General features: G+C 48.3%; 1 protein-coding gene across 5 annotated transcripts in view; it reads left to right on the forward strand.

Moving 5' to 3' along the window:
- Positions 1–19,367, forward strand: part of NEXMIF (neurite extension and migration factor) — a 166,848-nt gene that overhangs the window by 133,441 nt on the left and 14,040 nt on the right. For 4 of the 5 annotated variants that reach the window (XM_064427204.1, XM_064427205.1, XM_064427203.1 and 1 more), the window contains one exon: positions 17,636–17,760. The exons of the other annotated variant lie outside the window; for it this stretch is intronic. In XM_064427204.1, coding sequence (XP_064283274.1) covers positions 17,685–17,760 — 76 coding nt within the window. In that variant the 5' untranslated portion in view covers positions 17,636–17,684. The remainder of the gene's footprint in view (positions 1–17,635; positions 17,761–19,367) is intronic. 5 annotated transcript variants of the gene reach the window in all.

Genomic DNA, 19,367 nt, shown 5'->3' on the forward strand with positions numbered 1-19,367 from the left:
GCTTTATTCTTAGCTCTGTCCAGCCTCTGCTCTAGGTCAGCCTGCACAAGGCATCACTCCCTGCCCTGGCTGGTTGTTGTACAGGTGTTTGAGTGGCAGCTCAGGGATGTAGATTGAGCCCAGGGGCTGGGGAGCATCCTCTGCACCCCCAGCCTGGCCCCTCTTCTCGGGGCTACTTCAGGTACCAGAGCAGTTTGTGATGGGTTATCTCCTTGATACAGGCGTCCCTATTAAAGAAAAAAGGCCAGGGAATGTTTCATATTCTTACATTTTAAAGATGTGTTCAGTTGATGTGAGCCTTGGAAGTCTCCACCTTGAGTTGTGCTTTTCAGTTCCTCCCTTGGATCTGGGTTTTTTCACAGAATCACAGAATCATTAAGGTTGGAAAGATCAGCAAGGAGGAGTGAGCCCTGGCTGGGCTTGGGTGCAGAATCAGAGCACTGCAGGATGCCTGGGTCTCTCATCCCAGGGGATTCCCACCTCTTCCAAAACCCATTACACATAAGTGGGGTCTGTCATTTCTGGCAAGTTATTCCCAGACAAATAGCAGTGAAAATGTTTTATGGACTGAATCACTGTGAGGGGTTTAATTGCTTCCTTTCTGCAGCACTTAATTCTTGCTGGGTTAAGTCACTCCCCTGGCAAGACCTTTGTGTTTTTCAGGTGAGGATGAGCCCAAAGCAGAAGCCCTCAATCCATCCCATAAATTGTTTTAAACCAGGGGTGAGGCAGGCTGTAGCTCTCAGGTTGCTGCTTGGCACTGGAAGAGCTCTGGTTTTCCTACACAGTCATGGAATCACAGCCTTATTCAGGCTGGAGAATCCCTCTGAGACTCTCAGGTCCAACCACTCCAAGGCCACCACTCACCCCTGTCCCCAGGTAACAGATCCACATGGTTTTTACATCCCTCCAGGAATGGGGGTTCCACCACTGACAGCCTGTGCCAGGGCTGGACAGCCCTTTGGGTGAAGGAATTCCCCCAAACAGCCAACCTGAGCCTCTCCTGGAACAATCTGAGGCTGTTCCCTCTCCTCCTGCCCCTGTTCCCTGGGATAAGATCCCAAATCCCCCCATCTGTCCCCTCCTGTCAGGAGCTGTGCAGAGCCACAAGGGCCCCTGAGCCTCCTTTGCTCCAGGCTCAGCCCCTTCCCAGCTCCCTCAGCCTCTCCTGCTGCTCCAGCCCCTTCCCCAGCTCCGTTCCCTTCTCTGGACTCATTCCAAGCCCAAAATGTTTTTAAATACTGACAAACTTGCCAGTGAACCTTAGGGAGCAGAGCCCAGCCCTTGGAAACAGCTCCGGGCTGGCCGAGCTGACAGCTCCGTTCCCACTCAGCCTCTGACAGCCTCCACCTCCCCGTGCCCAGCCCAAATTGGCTCCTTTTGAAACCACTCACATTTCTTGGGGTGCAGCGTGAGCTGTGCAGCCCTGAGCTCAGCACAGCCCATTTATCAGCTCCTGCTCAGGGGTTTTTAGCAGGGATATCATGTGGGTCTAGCACGTGGGCCGGGAGACGCCATCCGGCACCTTCCCCATTAACCTCTCCAGCGTGGCGAGCCAAAAGCCCTGGCTTTGGATTGCTGCAGGGCCTGTCCTGCTGGGAGAGCAGCCTGTCCCCTGTGCTTTAAATATACTTGGACATGCCAATCCCCTTTTTTAAGATCCAGGCTGGGAAAACAGACTCTGCCTGCAGCATCATTAGCGGCGTCACCTCGCCAGGGTAATATCCAGGAATCCTCTAAGTGACTTTAAGATGCTGTGCTAATGCCTTTTCCTTAAACAAGAGCCATGGGCACAGCTAGAGGACTGGTTTAGGATTTAATTTATGCATTGCTCTGGAGTTTATTCAGTGGGTTGTTCTCTTGCTAAGACAAAGGATGGATATTTCACAGTGGTGGCTCGTGTGAGACCCCACCTGCAGAGCTGCCTCCAGCTCTGAGTCCCCAGCACAGGAAGGCCATGGAGCTGCTGGAGCGAGCCCAGAGGAGGCCAGAAAGGTGATGGAAGTGGTGTAATCCTATCATGTAACTCCTATCCTGTGAGGAAGGGCTCAGGGAGACCTTAAAGCTCCTTCCAGTGCCTAAATGGACTGTGGGAGAGCTGGGGAGGGACAGGGGCCTGCAGTGACAGGACACAGGGAATGGCTCCCACTGCCAGAGGGCGGGGATGGATGGGAGATTGGGAATTAGGAATTCCTCCCTGCCAGGGTGGGCAGGCCCTGGCACAGGTGCCCAGAGCAGCTGGGGCTGCCCCTGGATCCCTGGCAGGCCAGGGCTTGGAGCAGCCTGGGGTGGTGGAAGATGTCCCTGCCCATGGCAGAGGGTGGAACAAAATTATCTTTAAGGTGCCTTCAACCCAAAGCATTTTATTATTCTGTCGGTGTCTCCAGACCACTTTCCTGTTCTTCAGTCAGGAAAATTTCTTTTGCATCAGCAGGAAGGCTGCAGTGGCAGTGACCACCTCTGCCCACTGCCCACCACTCCTCATCCCACCATGGTCACCCTCCATGCTGGAGTTCACAAACTCCCATCTTCCAGCTGTGTTTTTTTCAGCAAAGACCAGATTTGATCAATTCTGCTTTGGGATTTTGAGTTCACCAGAGGTCCAGGACCAGGACAAACATTTCAGTTCCTTCTTGTCCCTCCTGGCAAAGGCTCAGCCCCAAGTTCCCTGCAGCCTCCATGCCCACCAGTGCTGCTCCTGCCACTGCTCCCAGAGGCAGAATCCCTGATTTTCTGCAAATCAAATGCCTGCACATCATTTGTTTTAACCAAGATACCTTTGAAAGAGTTTCTACAGACTGAATTTGTAATGCACATTTGGGGAGGGTTTTTCCCACCGTTAGCAGCTCTAATGAAATCCCAGGTCAGTTTTAGGCAGCCTGTTATCTCTGTGATCTGGAGCTCTGCACTAATTTTCTGCAGTCTAAATCTTCCAAATGAACTTTCTCACTTTGGGGTGGACGTGGCATTTCCCTGGCACGGGTCCCTGGGGCTCAGGAGGGGCAAACCCCAGGCTCTTCTCCCTGGGCAGCAATTACCCCATGCACCTTTTACCCTGACTTTGATTTTTAAAAGCCTCTTGTGAAGTTTGAATGTCTTCACTTTCAGCTCTGTTCCCCCACTGGCTTTATGGTCAGAGGGATTTTGTTCTTATTTCCTTTCTTATGCACATGTGTCACCCTTGCAGGGGTACCAAATCTTTCCATCAGCAAATCATGGAATCACAGTGATTTGGGTTGGGAGGGACTGTAAAGCTTATCTGGTTCCAAGCTGCAAGCTCATCTGGTTCAGGTTGGACATTAAGAAAAAATTATTCACAGTCAGGGTGATCAGAAATTGGAAGGGGCTGCCCAGGGAGGTGCTGGAGTCCCCATCCCTGGAGGTGTTTAAGGGAAGACTGGATGTGGCACTCAGCGATACATTTGGTTCATTTATGTACAGGATTCTGCTTTGTCCCTAGACACTATCCCTGTTGGTTAATTTGATTTAAATGAGGTTAAATAAAAACCTGCACAACGTGTTTTGCTGGACTTCCATCAAATTGCTCAACAATAGCACCACTTACAGTGTGTACAAATATGACTTTTCCACTCTCGGAGTGAAAGTAATTTATCAACAAGTGGTCCTTGTCCCTGTACCGTGGCAAGTCTTTGTGAAATCTACTTTTTAGAGCAGGCTGTGGTTTATGCAATGTGTGTCTTCCTTACAAATGTGCTGTATTTTTTAAATGTTAAGATGCAGAAGAATGAAAAGCAAGCGTGCCGTTTGGAATAATTTTTGAAGGGGAAAGCTGTCCATTGTGCAGACACTCCTTGAAATGAATAGATCTGCATTAAATGTGTTCTTGAACTTGCTGATGGACTTTGATTCCATCCATTGTGGAGGATATTTCACCAGTGTAAGGGAAATGGTGGAAGGGGAGCTGGGTGATTTATCCTTCCATCTCCACCTTTGTGTTTGCCAGCCAGCAGAAAGGGCATTGTTCCCCTTCCCTCTTCACTGTTTTTTTGGGACACTCAGTGGTGGGAACACCCTTCTGCACACAGGAGACTTGTTTTTCTGCCAGGTTTTTAATCCACATTTCCTGCAGAGCTGTTTCCCCCACACTTGGTGGTGTCTGTCCCACGTGGATGCAGCACAGCCCCTTCCCACAGGATCCTGCCCTCTGCACCACACACTGAATCCAAACAACCTCAGCTGACCCCTGGCAGTGCCCAGGACCAGCCTTGGGTGCCTGTCCCTGCTTGGAGTTTGATGAGTTTTGGTTTATCTGACTGAAAGTTTTTATTTTATCTCATTAGAAATCTGAAGTGATGAGTTGGAAAATGAGACAACACAGTGTCACAGTCTCATTGTGTCTCCATGGTGGGAGATTCTTTGTCTTGGGGTGGGAGCTGATGCCCCAAGTTCTCCAGACCTGGTGGGAGGTGCTGGGATCTCACCTGTGGTGCAGAAGGATCTGCAGAAGGATCTTCATCTCAGAGGATGGAGGCACAGACCCTCCTTGCAGGCTGTGAGGCCACAGAGGATGCTCCCTAAGGCTCTGTTGGTTTAGAGCTGGGGGAGGGCAGAGCTGAGCAGGGTTTGAGGTCAGACAGTGGCACCCACGTGCTTGGGGCAGACTCTTTCCCCACTTGCCACAAAGCCCTGTCTCCACTAAAAGGATTTAGAGACAACTTGGTATAAGAGGAATTTTAAATCTTCTTTGTGCCTGTCGATATTTCCTTGGAGAGATGCCCTATTTTTCAGCTGGATGGATGGCCTTTCCCAGGCATGGCTGACACTCAGCATGTCAGAGATGCAGTGTGACCTGTGTGTGCCAGCCTGGGTGGCATTGGGAAGGCACCTGCAGCCCGGGAAAGGCCATGGCCACCAGAAAACCTCTTGCTTTTCTGAAAATTCTGAAACCCTAAGTGTTGTTATCACTGAATTGATGCGAGCAGCCATCTGGAATCTGGAATCAGCAAGGAAAAACTGGGGAGGCTGCAGCATTCCAGGCAGGCAAGATGATGGCTCCAGAGCGGCAGCCTCAGCTCAGCATTCCCTGGCTGATCTCAGCTTTGTGTCTCTGCACTGATGTTATTTTAATACAGTTCCATGGCTGGAGTTGCTGTGATTAGCAGAGCAATTTGCAGCGCGCTCTTCAAAATTGCCAATCAATTTGAGCCCAAAATAGACAGGAGCTGCTGCCCAAAAAAGCCCTGAATGGTTTTGTAAAGTCTGAGCAGGATTCGAGGTGCCTCTGTGACGTGCAGGATCCCCAGGCTCCTGCCTTGCACCCCTTCTCATTGCAGAGTGGAGAACAAGACTGCTGAGGCTAAAGGGGAAGGAGGTGTGGGAGGGATTCTGGTAAATCCCTTGGAGGTGGCTGTGTCTCCTTGTGCTGCCACGGGATGCCAAGGTCACACCCTTTTATCCCATCAGGGCTGGATTTAGGAGGTTTAGAGGTGAGGTTTAGAAGAGGAGCGACTTTCTCCTTTTAGATGATAATTGTGCACCCTGGTCATCCCCTAGCACTGACTCTGAGGGTGGAATTTGCTGGATTTTGGCCAGCTCGGGCCAACAGCAGTGGCAGCAGCTGCTGGAGCACCACAGGGTGCAGATGGCACCGTGCAGCCACATCCATGGCACTCTTCCTCCCTGATGGTTTCTACTGCCAAGCCAGAGCCCGTGGGCTCCATTCTCCTTTGCATTTCCCCTCTCCTTGCTGTTTTCAGGAGGAATATCAGCCAATGCTCTGGTAGGGGGATGGAGATGTTGGGCTGGGGAGCTCTGGGTCCATCACATCCATCTTTCCCTTGGAAACTGAGATGTGCTGTCCCTTGGGCAAATTTGTAGCCAGGACCTGCACAAGGGGGTCACCCCTTAAATCTTGGCATGTTTGAGGGTCAGGGTGACACAGGTGGGTGACAGAGGGGACATGAGCAAAGCCCACACAAGGGGGAACCTCAAGGTGCGTCCTGTGCGTTGTCTGGTCTCGGTTTTCCAGGGGAATTGGTACAAAACCATGAATTCATCCTTCAGCTGGAATTTATTAATCTGTTTTCAGTTGGGTTTTGACTTTGTTGAGATCTTACTCCTTACAGTGGGAGGCTGAGAAGTATGGCCAGAAATAACATGGGATTTGAAATGTGTTTTAGCTTTGCTAAAGAAAAGCTGGGTTTTTTGTTTGGTTTTACTTCTTCTTAGCAGTTCCATCATTGCTCTCAATTTATCTGGGGCACTTTGGAACTGACAATGAAGTGTCCTTGAGAGGCTGGGAACGCATCGCTGCTGACTCCCGAGAAAGTTTTTAAAAAGCCAGATTGTTTATTTTGAGGAAAAATTACAAACCCTTATTTTGTGGCAAGCAAAGCCCTGAGCAGGGCTTGGCATGAGGAGGGGACAAAGAGAGGCCTGGAGCCTCCAGCCACGCTGAAGTTTCCCTCCCTCACATCGTCCCTCGCGTCGTGAGCGCAGATTTGGATACGAGTTTTTTATTTTTACTGAAGAATTGATTTCATGGCTGCCCTAAGTGTGCAGAGCTGTGATGCATTAACTGATGTCAGGCAGGGGATGTTTACCTATTTATCTTGGCTGAGGCAGTGCCTGTAGTATTTTCTTCCTCTGTTCTCCAAGACTCATTAAACGTTATAAACACCAGCGAAGCCCTAATGAAACAATTGCATCCTCATGGCTTGATATGCAAAGGAACACCTCCAGCAAAGGCTGATAAATGCCTGCCTTTATGATTTTTTCTTCCCGCTACATTTATATAGAGGGGGAACATATTGACTTGCTCTGCTCTGGAGCCAGCTCGGGAGAGCTGGGGGTGTTCACCTGGAGAAGGCTCCAGGGAGAGCTCAGAGCCCTTCCAGGGCCTGAAGGGCTCCAGGAGAGCTGGAGAGGGACTGGGGACAAGGCATGGAGGGACAGGACGCAGGGAATGGCTGCCACTGCCAGAGGGCAGGCATGGACGGGATATTGGGAATTAGGAATTGTTCCCTGGCAGGGTGGGCAGACCTGGCACAGGAGCCCAGAGCAGCTGTGGCTGCCCCTGGATCCCTGGCAGTGCCCAAGGCCAGGCTGGACACTAGGGCTGGGAGCAGCCTGGCGTGGTGGAAGGTGTCCCTGCCCATGATGAGCTGATGAATGAGCTGATCTTGATGATCCTTTCCAACCCAACCCATGCCTCCATTTGTGCTCCCCTGCGCCGTGCCCGGTGCTGCAGGTGGGATGTTGATCCCTGGCAGCCCCAGGTTGTTCTGTGTCCTCTCCCAGCTCAGGGCTTCATCCCTCGTGGCTGGGGCCAGTGGCTGCTGGCTTTGTGCCTGGCTGTGCCCTGTGAGGCCGTGCCAGGAGCTGCCGGCTCCTCCGAGAGCCGCGGTGTCAACGCCGGGGGAGTCCCGGCCCGGCTGATTGGTGTAGCAGGGTTTGAATTCTGCACTGAATATGACTAATAATCCATGACCTGGCTGTGATTATAGATGAAAGAAAGCTGATGAAGAGACCCTGCAGTGGCACAGAAAGGAATTAGCCATTGTCTAAAGCCGGGGCAGTACCGGAGCATTTGGATTTCACATCTGAGATTCACGGGTGAATAATTCAGCACTTGAAAAAATGCTGCAGCCTCAGTGTGACATCGCCACATCTTCTTTCAGTGATATCCAAGACTTTAACTAAACATTGCTTCCCAGGGAGCTGGGGCAGCTGTCCAGATATTTTTCCTCTTAAGTATCAGCATTCCAGATTGTTACCTGGATACAGATGGAGATTTGGACTGATATCTTAGGAGATGCAATCTCTCTTAATGTGGGATTTTGCCTTCAGAAATCGCCTCCGACCTTTGGGGGAACCCAAAATTTTCCCAAGTAAAATTAAGAGACATGGCTTTAGATCTAATTGTTGTTTCCATCTAATTGTGTGATCTGCTAAGGCCTGTGGAGTGGGGATGGGGTTGTTTGGTATGGGGAATTTTGAATAAATGAAACAGTTCTCAAAGGGAAAATGTTGCTGGATTTCTTAAAAGTGAGTAGAAAAGTGGAGGAAAAGTAGGTTGTGTATAAAACAGCCTTGGAAAATGGCTTGATGTTTTCTACAGGGGCCCTGTAACCCTCAGACTAAATCCAGTGCTTTTAAATCTCTGCATTTGAGTGGAAAGGAAGAACCACCCAGGAATGTAAGTGTTAAAGTGCTCCTACAACCTCAGCTCCGCTTCCTCCAGCGTATACATTAGTATAAGTCTTTAAATAAATGATCACATATTATTCCTCAAATAATTCATCCATTTTCTGAATTATTAGCTAAAAATGGATGGTATCTTATAATTGTCATCAATTCCAACTCCTTATCGGGCCTAATAAGTTCTTTTCTCGGTGTGATAAGTGTTTTGATCATTTCCTTTTCCTACCTCCCCTGATTCCCTTTATAGTCAGAAGCATTGGCTCCTTGGGATGCACAGCACAGAATGAGACTGGGAAGCTGTTTTACCTGGAAAATCTGTGGTCCAGCTGTGTCAGCTGCAGGAAACTGCTCAGGAAAATAAACCCAAGTCAGTATGTGCTGCATGTTTTCCTGAAGTGTGGCTCACTTTTAGGCTCACCTTGCTCTGCACCAAGGTGGTCTCAGGGCAAAATTATGGTAATGATGATGTATTTAAGAGCTGTTACCTGCTTGTGTAATTAAAAGTTTTAAAACCAAATGAGAGAAGTAACCCCAGCTTTGTGCTCTGGAGCTGAAAGCACAGGCACTCCTTTCCAAGCACAAGGAGTATGCAGGAATTGCATGAAGTTGGAAGTTTAAAAAGGAAATCGTATGGAAGGGCCCATCTGCTATCAGTGCAATCATTTCTGTGTACATAGAAAGGAAAAATCCTTATGAAACTTGGGAGTTGTTCAGGAATATTCAAAGGATCTGGCTAGAAACCTGGCTATAATGTCTAAGTGGATTTTGTCTTCCACATCCCTGCGGAGCATCACCATTTTTGGGGGGATTTCTCACCATTGCCTCTTTTCTGGCAATCTTTAGTTTCTTGAAGGTGATGGCCTGGGATTTAGCACATGGCATGGCCTGCTCATGGGAACAAGATGAGCTCTGAAGTCCCTTCCAACCAAACAATTCTGGGATTCTGGGATTCCATGTCCCGCAGTAAGGGAACAGCAGCTCCCTGAACCAGTTCTTTGTGTAAACCATGGGAGGAATGAGCCCTTCCTCCCTTGCTCCATCTTAATTCCTTCCTGTGCCTAAGCCAAGCACTCCACTGTTTGGTTTCCTATCTGTGCTTTTATGAAAATTATGTGTACTTTAGAAATTAACACTTTTTATCCGGGGTCCACGCTGGCTAATTGCTAATAAGAGACAAACGAGATTTGTTAAATTTTCTTTTTCTCCTATAAAATTTCTAATTTGAAGATATTAGAAAAGAGAAATGTTTACCCCACTAGGGTTACTGCAAATATCCTGATGAGCTTTCACATCCTCCTCCGGCACCAGCCTAATTACCCTCTTTAGTCCAAACTTTAATATATTACAAATTCGTACAGAAAAAAAAAAAAATCCTCCTTCTTTTTTTAAACCTGGTGTTCTTTTTTTAACAGGCAAAATAAGAGAGAATTTCTCATAGGGAAAGAGGCAATGGCAAAATTTAGGACTGAGACGTTTCTTCAGCATATCCCTGTGAAATCCAACTCTTTGTGCTGTTTCAGCTCTGCATTAATCCATATCTCTAAACAAAATTCTACACACCCTTCTTCAGCTGAGTTATTTCATAAAAGCCAGTGTGTGAGGGACTCTGAAACATCCCCTTTCTTCATCAGCTTCTGTAATCTTAATGCACTTGACCTTGGCCTCTCCTGTTTCCTGATGAGGTTCACAGGAAGAGTTTGTTAAGCTTTTCAGACACTGCTTTGTCAATGGGTCCATAAATACAGCAGCAGAAAGGGAATCTGGGTAATAAGTGCATTTAAATGAAGCAATTCTTCCCATCAAGAAATCTCCATCCCAAACTATTCTTTATTGGTTTTTGTTATTTTAGAGCAGACTGATGTATAATTAGCTTTGGAGAGTCCTCGTGGTTTTGTGAGGTTAATACCCCACGATCCTGCTGAATTTTCAACCTTTGCAGATTTATGAGAGTTGGAGTTTTCAATCATTCCACTCTAATTTTCTCAGAAATCCAGGCCCTTAACATTTCTGATTTTATTTAACTTCATATCCAGAGATGGAGTGAAAACTACATGTTTGGAATACAGTTGCTTTTAAGGAGGAAAGGCAAAAAGCAACATCATGGGCTGTCTTTGGGCATCTTTGCTACTTAAAGGGAGCTTTGAAAAAAGATGGAGACAGGCTTTCCAGGCAGGCAGGCAGACAGGACAAGGAGAGATTAAACTGCCAGAGGGCAGATTCAGATTAGGAATGAAGAGGAAAAACTCCCCTGTGAGGGTGGGCAATCTTGGCACAGGGTGCCCAGAGCAGCCTGGATGGTGGAAGGTGTCCCTGCCATGGCAGGGGGTGGGATGGGCTTTAAGGTCCTTTCCAGTCCAAGCCATTCTGTGATTCTATTAATTAGAAATGTTTTTACTTCTGGCCCTCACAGCTAAACCAAAGTTTGTGTTCTTACTCATTTTCAGGAGATGAAAATCTCCCCCTCACTTGCCAGTGCTTTTCAAAACTATGCAGCTGCTGACACTAATTATTGCTTCATTTCCTTCCACTTCTATAAAATATGAGAGGATGACCAAAAAAAAAAAAACCCAGCAACTCTTCTTAATCATCCTCCCTTGCTCTGGGTAGGCAGGAATTCTCTTTATGCTTCTTGTCCTGAAAATGGGGTGCACTCATTGAAACCCTCCTGAGGTCCACCTGGGCTCCTGCATTTCCTCACCCTCATTATTCCCAGCGGAATATTTACCCGGCCCCATGTGCAAATGCATCCCTCATTTGGTAAAATGGGCTGTTTAATTCTTCCTTGCTTGAATCATCAAGGTTTCCCCAGGTTCTTGATCACAGTGTGGAGTGGGGCTGTGCTCGTCTGAGGCCACAACCTTTGTTTGTGGCCCTGGGCCATCCTTTTCCCTTCCATTTCCCCAGCCTCTCTGTTCTCCATTTCCCCATGAGCTTCCCCTGCTCTCCAGGGATTCTTCCCTGACTCTTCCCTTTCTTGCTTTGCATTTTGGAGCTCTCCTCTCTGGGGTCTGGCAGCTCTGCCTTCCCTAACCCAGGACAGTATTATGCTGAAGCCCTGCACATTTCAGACGTTCCCTCATGCGTTTCAGCTGCTCCAGGATTTTAATTGCCACCTTTTTCCCTTTGTGATACGCTGCTGCTCTTGATGTCTGAGAATACATTTACAGAGAAAGCTCCTCTGGTATTTAACGTGTGCTTTGTCAGGAAGGCTGTAATTTTGTTCACTTCCTTCCTTTTGCCTTTAAGTTGTTTGTGACAGGTCTTGAAACACTCACACCTTATGTCCTCTCAGAGTAAGGTCAGAAACTGTCATTTATCTGAGAGCTGGCTTTAAATAGCCTGTTCTTAATATCATATCTGGGGGTCTGCTGGAGTTGGGGCTTGGGCTCTGCAGTAATTGTTGCATCTGCTTTCAGCTGAGGAAAAGTGGAGGCTTGCTATGAATATTAACAACTCATCCATCCTTTGCACCTTCTGGGAGCACACCAGTTCTGAAATTGTTTCCCCTTTTAATGGTTTTTGTGTTCTCCATTTTCTCTGCAACCTCCTTTTTCTTTAATCAACTTTATCCCCCCCCCAGATTTATTCCTAATTGGAGGCTTTTACCTGTATTTATATCTGAACCTATTCTCAGCTAATGTTGGCCCTATCAGGCCTTACCTTCTTGTAGGGTTTTAGATGTCTCACTGCTGGGATTGACCCACAAAACCCTTCTTTGTTTCCTATTTCTCCTTCACTTGGGCTTTTCTCCTGCGTACTCACCATCATTGATAGGAAAAGCCCAGGGAACTGCTGGGAGATGCAATTTCCTTGTGAGATTTTTTGGGAAAATAGCTTTGAACCCAGAACCCTCAAGTCCAGCATCCCTTTGGTGGACTGGAGCAGCACTTGGTGGTGGGCAGAGAGGGAGGATGGTTCCACACTGTGCCTTTCCTTAGGAACTTCACCTCTCTGACCCTGCCAGATCTGGAAACCTCAATACTCTGCATTTTTTCCTTATTTCAGCGAAATTCAGAGACCCTTGGCCTAGGCAGAAATGTAAATTCATGGAAACAGGGCTTTATTCAGAGAGGTGAAAAGGCACCCTCATTTCCTGGCATGACAAAATTTTGAGCACTTCATCCCCCAGTTATGAAATTATAGTGAAAAAAAAAGGACCAAATGGCATCCCTGGAATAAAAAGGATCAGAGAATCTCAGAATCTGGTAGGAAAACAGCATCCTTCAGGGCAGTGAACAGCCAGCCTGGCATTGCTGTGGCTCTGCTGCTGCCTCACCACAATTTCTCCATGGGAAGTTCTGTCCTGTGGAATTAAAGAGGGAGGGAAAAATGGGAAAGAACCCAAGAAAAAAGCAGCCAAGCAGAAAACCACCTGGGTTTTGTCCTCTGCAGGGTGCAGCTGCCCCTGTCAGCACGGGAGGAGGGGTGTGTGGTGTCCTTGCTGCTGGGTGCTCGGGATGGGGCTGGAGGGGGGGCACAGACAGGTGCTCAGCATTTTGGGGAGAGCCTGGGTTCTGCTCCAGCCAATTCCTGCCCTGAGCTCTGCTCTGAGCTTCTGCAGCAGTGGCTGGGGTCCTGCAGGGGCAGGAGACGTGGTGAGGAGGAGCATGGTGTGTTCAGCATCCCCCATCCAGGGGAGAGCTGAATCCTCTCCTACTATTACTCCTCTGACTGTAAATATCTCGGAGACATTTACATGGTATTTCTTTTTAAGTATATAATGTTTTCATTCAAAAGTATCACAATTCTTAAAAGACCTGTCAGAGGCTCTGACATGTAATTAATTTCTCTAAAGCTCTTTTTCTGAAAGATACAACTGCATATATAGAACACCTGCACTTATTCACAATTCTGCAGGAAAAAAAAAAAAGGTACAGCTTCTTCTTCTTCTTTGCTTTCTTCCCCCATTTCTCCATAAAAAGATTCTCCTTCACTTTGGATACTCCCTCTCCATTCCCCTCGTGAGCTACAACACTCAGGATGTGGAATCTGTGTGTAAACGGGAGCTGGCATGTTGGCTTTTGTCTGGGTGTGAGTGACTTTTTGTCTATTCAGCTTGAAGGTAAAACACTCTTGCAAATTTAATTCCAGAGCAGCCAACAGAACCTTGTCCACCTCCCAGAATTCCCACGTGTGCAGCTGGGCTTTCAGCCATGGGCTCATGGGATGTTTCTTATTTTTACCTGGTGGATTTTTTTCCCTCCTCTGCCTGGGCAGAGTATTGAGCTCTCTGGTGTAATGGTGATACCCAGGAAATATGAATGAGGTGGTGTTCAAGCAGCAGTGGATAAATATTTGTATGTATGTATTGTATTGAGATGTAGATCCATAGATTTAAGTGTCCCGGCACTGGATTCTGTGGCATGACCAACTCATTTGTTTTATCCCCTCTGAGTGCATCCAGGGCATCACTGTGACCATCCCTGGCTCTCTTGGGAAATGCCATCAGCCAAATCACTGCTGCTTCCCAAGGAAGAGCCTGCAGGGAGTCCTGGGGGGAGGAAACCTCTCCAGCAGGTCCCTTGGCACAATTCCTCCTTGGGCTGGCACCTGGGGACCTGTGGAGCTGGAGAGGCTGAAGGGGATGTCACCTCCCCAGGCACCCCTGACAGAGTGAAGTGATGGACCTGTGTGCTTTGTAAACATCCATTCAGAAAAGCTGCAGCAGAAAATGGCATTTTCTGGCTGACAAAGAAGCAAAGCTACTTGTTGCTCTCTTTGTAGAGGGCAGCCATTGAGCAGATGCGTTTTTTGGTTGTATAAAAGAATGGCATTTCCCCTTTTGTCTTTGTAAAATCAGTGTTAACAGGAACATGCTTAAATCCTGAAGTTTGCATGGGCTTAAGTGAGCAGCAGGTCCATCATTTATGTGGCTGGAGGTGAGTGAGGGAGCACTCAGGATTTTTAGCTCTGCAATTTGGGTGTTTCCTTCCAGCCCTGATCATTCTGGGATTCTACAATTCTAGGAACTTCTAGAACAAGAAATAATCCAGTTTTACTCCAAGGAACCAGGACCTTGCTCTGTGTTGGGAGCAGAGGGAGCTGGTGGAGCCTCAGCTGGGACATCATTTTCCAACCACGTTTGCCTTCACTCCAGCAACCCCAGCACCCATAAAACCTCTTCAGTGTCTCAGGAGGGTTTTTTAAAATAGAAAAAAAAGCATCTCTCAGGTTTCTTGGCTCCCTGGGCTGAAGGACCTGCTCGAAGGCAGCAGGAGGTTTGTGGCAGAGGGTCCATTGTGGTGCTGTGATTTTGTGCACGTGGGCTGGTCACTAACAGGTTTTTTATGGCCCTGTTAGCACTAGAAATAGGAAAATTGACAGGAGTTGTGAGGAATGGGGAATTTCCTCAGCTGTGATGCTGAGGGTTTTTAGAGGCACTTGCAGACTTTCACCTGACCTGAGCCGTAGGGCTGCAAGGGGTTTCTCCAGGTCAACGAGCCCTGTGTATTGCTACCACAGCTCTGCATCCTGGCCTTCTGTCCATTAATTTGTCCATCTTGTGCTTAAAACGAGTTGGATTATTGTTCAGCTCCACTGCTTGCTTCCTGTTGCTCCTTCCCCTCCATCTCCTTGCTAGCCAGTGACTCTCTGTGGTGCCAGCTGTGATCTTAGCAGGCCAGTGCCCTGAAGTCCATGGTGCAGTCAGCAAAAGTGCTTCTGAATCCTTCCCTGTGACTGAACGTGCTGTGCCTGTCCTTGAAGCACAGGCAGCCCCCTGAGCTCCTGCCCTCCTCCCCCAGAGGCTGCAGTTCATCTGACCCCACGTCTTTGCCCATCCCTTCCACCCACCATCCTCTTCCTCCATCCACTCTGGCTCCAGTCAAGTTCATCAACTCGGAGCTCCTGATTTTCTTCCTGCCAGCTCTTCATAATATCGTGACCCCAGCAGTGCCTCTCTTCAGTGGCCTGACACCATCTGAAATCTGAATTCTCTCCCTTTTATACCTCACTCTGCAGATGACTCTTGTGTTCTGTGCTCTCCTGCTACCCAGTGTATTCCCTGCACACTGTCCTTATCCCCTGCACCTCTCCTGATTTAATTTTTCTTGCCTGGGACCAGCTGTTCTTCTCCTCTTTGTTATCCCCAGCCTTCTGTTCCTTCCTGCTCTGCATCACATCCAGCCCCTTTGTCAGCTTTTCTCCCCTTGCTGCTGTTTCTCCCTGTCCCATTTGGGGTCTCACCTTTCCTGGTCACACTGGTCCCAAAGGTCTCAGCAAACTTGGGTTGTCTGTCCCATCTGTACTTCACCTCTGTGTGACCCTGTGGGAAGATGGCCCATCTGGACCCTTCTCAGTTCTTCCCAGGAGTTTTTGGAGCTCAGCTCTGCTCTCTGGGGCTCTGCAGTCGAGGAAAACGCTTGTCCCCAAGCACATCCCCTTTGCTGCTGCATTTCATTGCCTTCATTGTCTTCTCCAGCCTTTGGATCTCATCCACCAGGAACATTCCTGGTGTGCTTCCCTCCCCCTTGTGCACACCCATCCCAAAAATTCATGATACTGTGAGATTAAGGGTCTGCACACTGTCCCTTTGTGCCTTTGCTTGGCTGCCTGTGTGCTCATTGCTCACCCCCTGTCTGTCCTGCTCTCTCCATGAAGGCTGGCCCTCCAGCATCCATCAGAATCAAGGAAAGATGGCCCCCTTCCTCGTGGATGCAGCCTGGGGTAGTGGCAGGTGTCCCTGCCCATGGCAGGGGGTGGCACTGGATGGGCTTTAATGTCCCTTCCCACCCAAACCTTTCTGTGACACCTCAGCCCCCTCCCCAGCAGCCCCACTGGCCCATGTGTGGAGCCCGTGGTGGTTCCCTGCTCTCCTGAGACCCCTCTGCTTCTCCCGAGGCTGAGGATATTTTATTAATATTTTCATTAATAGATATTCTAAAAACTTAATTTATTAATACTTCTATTAATTAAGGCACATTTAACAGGCAGGAGATATTATCAAGGAGACACGAAGCTGTAGCCTGTCAGGGGCAGATGCAGAGCACCTTCCACACTCAGACATTAATCTCCTTCATGGAAAAATAACTCTGATCTCTGCTCTGGCTTTTGGAGCCTCTCCTGCTGCAGCCTGTCAGCAATGGAAGGGCACAGAGGGAGCTCAGGCTGTGGGGAGGGTGCTGCCAGGAGAGGGGTCTTACCACAGCAAACAGGCTGGTGTTGGAGAGCTTTGAGATGGGGATTTGCATCAAAGGAAAACTCTCGGGGTTAGTTAAATATTCCTCTAAATATGCAAAGGAATGGAGTTACTGATGCTTGTTATTCTTATCTTCCTCTCGGTGTCACAACATCTTTAAGTTGGGTGAAGGTTTCACTTACTAAGGCGGTTGTAAAGATTTCACGTTAATTAAGAGGACTCCACTGCAAATCTGAATATGAATGAAGTTTGGCTGCTGAACCCCAGGGCAATGAGTGCTGTGGGAACAGCAGACACTGACAAATGTTGATGTGAAAAGTAAAAAGCCAAACAAAAAAAAACCCCAAACCCAGAAAAACACCTAAACCAATGCTGCAATCTAGTACCTGTTCTGTGAGAGAGAAGAAATTGAGTTTGAGTTGCCAGAAGGGCATAAAATAGATTTTGACTTGGATTTGCAATCAAAGAGGTGAAATTCTGTCAATCAGGAGCACTGATGAGGGTTCTCCAGTGCCAGCCATGCCCGGGTTCCAGCCACATCACTCTGTTCCTCTGCAGGCAGGTGGGGGCTTTGAAGGGTGGGGGGCCCTCAGGGGAGGATTGGGAAGATCTGGGCTGGATCCTCAGCTCAGGTTCTTTGCTCTGGTGAAGCCCCACCAAGCCCAGCCAGCCTGGACTGCTCATCCCTCCCTGGAGCTGGAGCTTCACCCCGTGGGGGCAGTGGGGGCACTCTGAGGGGTCTGAGGCTTCCAGGGACGGGGCTCCTGTGGTGAACAGTGAGGCTGGAGATTCTTTTCCACAACAAACTGCTTTTTGGGGAAGTTTTTCATACCTGCCAGTGCTGGAAGGGCAGTGGCTGATAGTGAGGGTGAGCAGCTGTCACTCCACACCTGTGGTTTTTTCCAGCTCCATCACAGAGCTGCTGTTGATGAACTGGGATGAATCCTCTCCTTCATCTCTCCACTGATCCATCTGGAGATGGATGGCCTTTCCTGGCTGGACACGACTAATGTGCCTTTGCACAGCAATTTTGGGTGATGTGGAGGGTCCTGCAGAGGTGCTGAGCACCTCTCCACCTCCCAGAGCAGGACTTGGGGGAAGGAAATGCTGATACACAACATTTTCACCTTGCTGAAAATACATGGGACTTGGCTTTTGGAGTGGAAAAGTGACAAGCTGAGAGCCTAAATAAATTGGATTTGTCCTCTTAAGGAGGATGCAGGCAGCGTGTGAGGCTGTGTGGGGGTGTTTTATTGTTGTTATTTTTTATTCACGGTTCCTTGAGCTGATCCTGGGGATTGCACTGACTGTGGTTGTGTTTCTGGAAATGTGCAGGTTGGCCAGATGCAGTGGGGCATGGAGTGAACAGAAAGAGGTTAAATTGATGGATGACCAACAAGAGCAGGATTGTGCCTCAGAAGACCAAGAAACTATCCTGATTAATGGGGTGAAAGAAAATGGTAAGGAACTTAATTATGGTACATGAGGGAGCAGCGACAACTTGGAAGCCAACTTATTTTCCTAATTCCTTTTGTGCTTTTAATATTAGCAGTTTGTGGGTATCTCTGCAATGTGGAGCAGGGGAGTAAATGGGTGTTTTCTGCACAGGAATCATTCCAGCCATAAATCTACACCTTTTTAGGCCTTAACAAGAACTGCTTTTACCTGTGCATGGGTATGGCTGGAAATGTTGATGTGCACATGTGGTTTGAATTAAAGATTTTCGTTTGGTTTCTTGGGGGAAAAAAGTCATCCTGGACTTTGTAGCCCCTCTTTCTGTTGGGAATATTTCCCTCTTGTGGCATTACAATCCAATATTAGCAAGATTTAGCTGAAGGCTACTTAGTCCCTACAAACTGGGGGAAAATTAGAGATTGGGTGGGAGAATGAACCAGGATTAGTGGGAAGGGAAGGTTGGATTTGTGAGCTCGTTCTTGCCTGTGTCCCATCAGCCAGCACATGGGATTCCTCTATCCTGTAATCCCTTTTCTGCACAGACAGGTGGTGTTCCTGGGAGCCACCAGCAGGGCTGGGGAAGGATCAGCCCCTTGCAGCAGCCTCCCAGAACACCCAACTTCATATCTATTTCATTGATTCCATATTTGCTCTCAGAATAACTAATTAGGAGTAACAGTGCTCAGCTGTCTGAAACCCTGATTGAAATAAATAAGCCTCCAAGCATTTTCTGAGGTCATTTGGACTGTAATCTCTGGCCGCAGTAAATGCAGAGGGGAGGCAGAGCCTGATGCTTTCATTCTTCAATGTGTTTTATGTTTAATTTCATGGCTTTTTACATTTTGTATTGGCCCATAAATCTTGAGATAGATAGATATATTTTATTTATATATAAATTTGATCCTGTTAGATGTCAAGGACTTGGTCCTCTGACATATGTTCAGATCTTTCTGTCAGCTCTAAACAAGGTGGTAGAGACAAATGTTCTTTGCCAAAACCTTGGAGCAGTTCCAGCCACGTGGGTGCCCATGAGGGCCCCAGAGCTCGTGCTGGTGGCAGGTGAGGCACATGCTCACATTTGCCCCTGGGTTGTAATTCGGGAGCTGTCCCTGTCAGCCCATCCCCTTCCTGACTATACAGGGTGAAGCTGCAGCTGCTGGAGCTGCAAAGGGATTTTGTAGCCGTGGTCCCTTTGTCTGATCCAGTGGACAACAAAGTCAGTGCTGCCCTGATCAGTAAGGAGGGGATTTTTAGAACCTCGCACCAATTCCATGGAATTCAATTAAACAGGGCTTAAAAAGTGCTTTAATTACACATAACTCTGCTTTAGGTTAGAACAGACCTTAAAGCCCATCCAGTGCCACCCCCTGCCGTGGGTAGGGACACTTTCCACTATTCCAGGTTGCTCCAAGCTCCATCCAACCTTGGACACTTCCAGGGATCCAGGGGCAGCCACAGCTTCTCTGGGTACCTGTACCAGGGCCTGCCCACCCTCAGAGCTGAGAATTCCTTCCCCACATCCCATCCCAGCCTCCCCTCTGCCAGTTTAAACTTTCAGTTTGAACACTGCTGTGTGGGAGTTGCTGCTGAATCCAAGGCCAGGAGCCAGCAC

The sequence above is a fragment of the Passer domesticus genome, chromosome 7 (genome assembly GCF_036417665.1).
Source record: "Passer domesticus isolate bPasDom1 chromosome 7, bPasDom1.hap1, whole genome shotgun sequence".
NCBI classification, from domain to species: Eukaryota; Metazoa; Chordata; class Aves; order Passeriformes; family Passeridae; genus Passer; species Passer domesticus.